This window comes from Olea europaea, unplaced genomic scaffold (assembly GCF_002742605.1).
Source record: "Olea europaea var. sylvestris unplaced genomic scaffold, O_europaea_v1 scaffold33428, whole genome shotgun sequence".
Classification (NCBI taxonomy): domain Eukaryota; kingdom Viridiplantae; phylum Streptophyta; class Magnoliopsida; order Lamiales; family Oleaceae; genus Olea; species Olea europaea.
Window position 1 is genome coordinate 1 of NW_019252399.1, and position 1,246 is coordinate 1,246.

General features: G+C 36.0%; 1 protein-coding gene across 1 annotated transcript; it reads right to left on the bottom strand.

Moving 5' to 3' along the window:
• Window positions 1–3: 3 nt before the first annotated feature.
• LOC111385918 (syntaxin-51-like) lies at window positions 4–1,193 on the bottom strand (the record flags this gene model as incomplete). Its single annotated transcript, XM_023010338.1, has 3 exons — window positions 524–1,193; window positions 312–412; window positions 4–176 (listed from the first exon to the last, which is right to left on the bottom strand). Coding segments are annotated over exons 1-3 (512 nt in total), but the record flags the coding sequence as incomplete, so codon positions are not given.
• Between the last annotated feature and the right edge of the window lie 53 nt (window positions 1,194–1,246).

The window sequence follows — 1,246 nt, forward strand, 5'->3', positions numbered from 1 at the left end:
ATACAGCCACAAAAATAAAAGGATACGCATAAAGATGCCTGCAAATCTATAGTAAATGATGTGCACAGTAGTTTTTTTTTCACAAACATCTTTATAATAATATGGTAGATGTTATTGGAAAGAAGTGTCACCTGCAATCTGGAGTCTGTAACATCAACATGTTGGTCCAGATTATTCTGCACGCACGACATCAAAAAGACATGAACATTGACATCATAGTTTATTGCAACTAATAAACTGAAGCGGACTTTACTTTCAAGAGATACAAAAGCAGATGTGTTAAAATAAAAAATCAAAACAAGGATACTCACAATCAGTTTAGTATGCAGATCAAGCTCCTCATTGACTGCCAATGCAATATGTTTGGTGCTCATAACTGTCTCCTCCAATTTCTCAAGGCCCTCATCTTGCTCTGCTCAGAGCGTAGATGGGTAAAGATGAAATTTCATTATCAAAGTTGAAGAGCAAGGCTACAGGATAAATAAAGAAAATAAAGTTTAAGAAGAAAGCTGCAGCCACTAGCCTTTTATGATTTGTCTTTGAAGACCAACAATGCCCTGGTTGTCAAGGCCATTTGTTCTATTCATGGCATCAGCAGGCTTGATTTCTGGCCCCAGTAAGCTGTCCCTATTCGCAAAGTTTGACATGTTCAATGTGGAAGCCATCTGGTTTACTTTTGATCTTAAATTTGCAACCATGTCCTTGCGACGATTCATTTCTTTCTCTGTCCTGCATTTGATAAAGAGTAGATCAAGAACCATAGGACGAGAAAAGCTGCAGTATCATGGAATAGTCATAAACAAAGGACCAAGTACTTGGTCCACAAAGCCACCAGCCAATTGATCGAGGGCATTGAATGTAGATTCATTATTCTTCTTTAATTTTTTAATCCCCCTTTCAACTTGCAGAAACAAAATAATAATGTACCCACATTTATCATGAAATTAGATATATAGCAAATTATTTACCAGCAGATTTTGGCTCTTTGAGGCGGCAAGTCCAATATTTTTTTAGAATGATGAACATGTCAATACTCAGTAGCCCCAGTTATGTGAATTATGAAGCAAAAGTGTGAGGAACACAGTTCAAAAATGAAAATTGACGCATGCTCATATGTATCTAGGCATAAGGAATTCCATTTTTAAATTTCACAATGAGATGCATCAGTTTAAGGAGCACAATAAACGCAATTCCAGTTACCTGTCAACTCATATTCAAGCAAAAAAAAAAAAAAAAAAAAAAACAC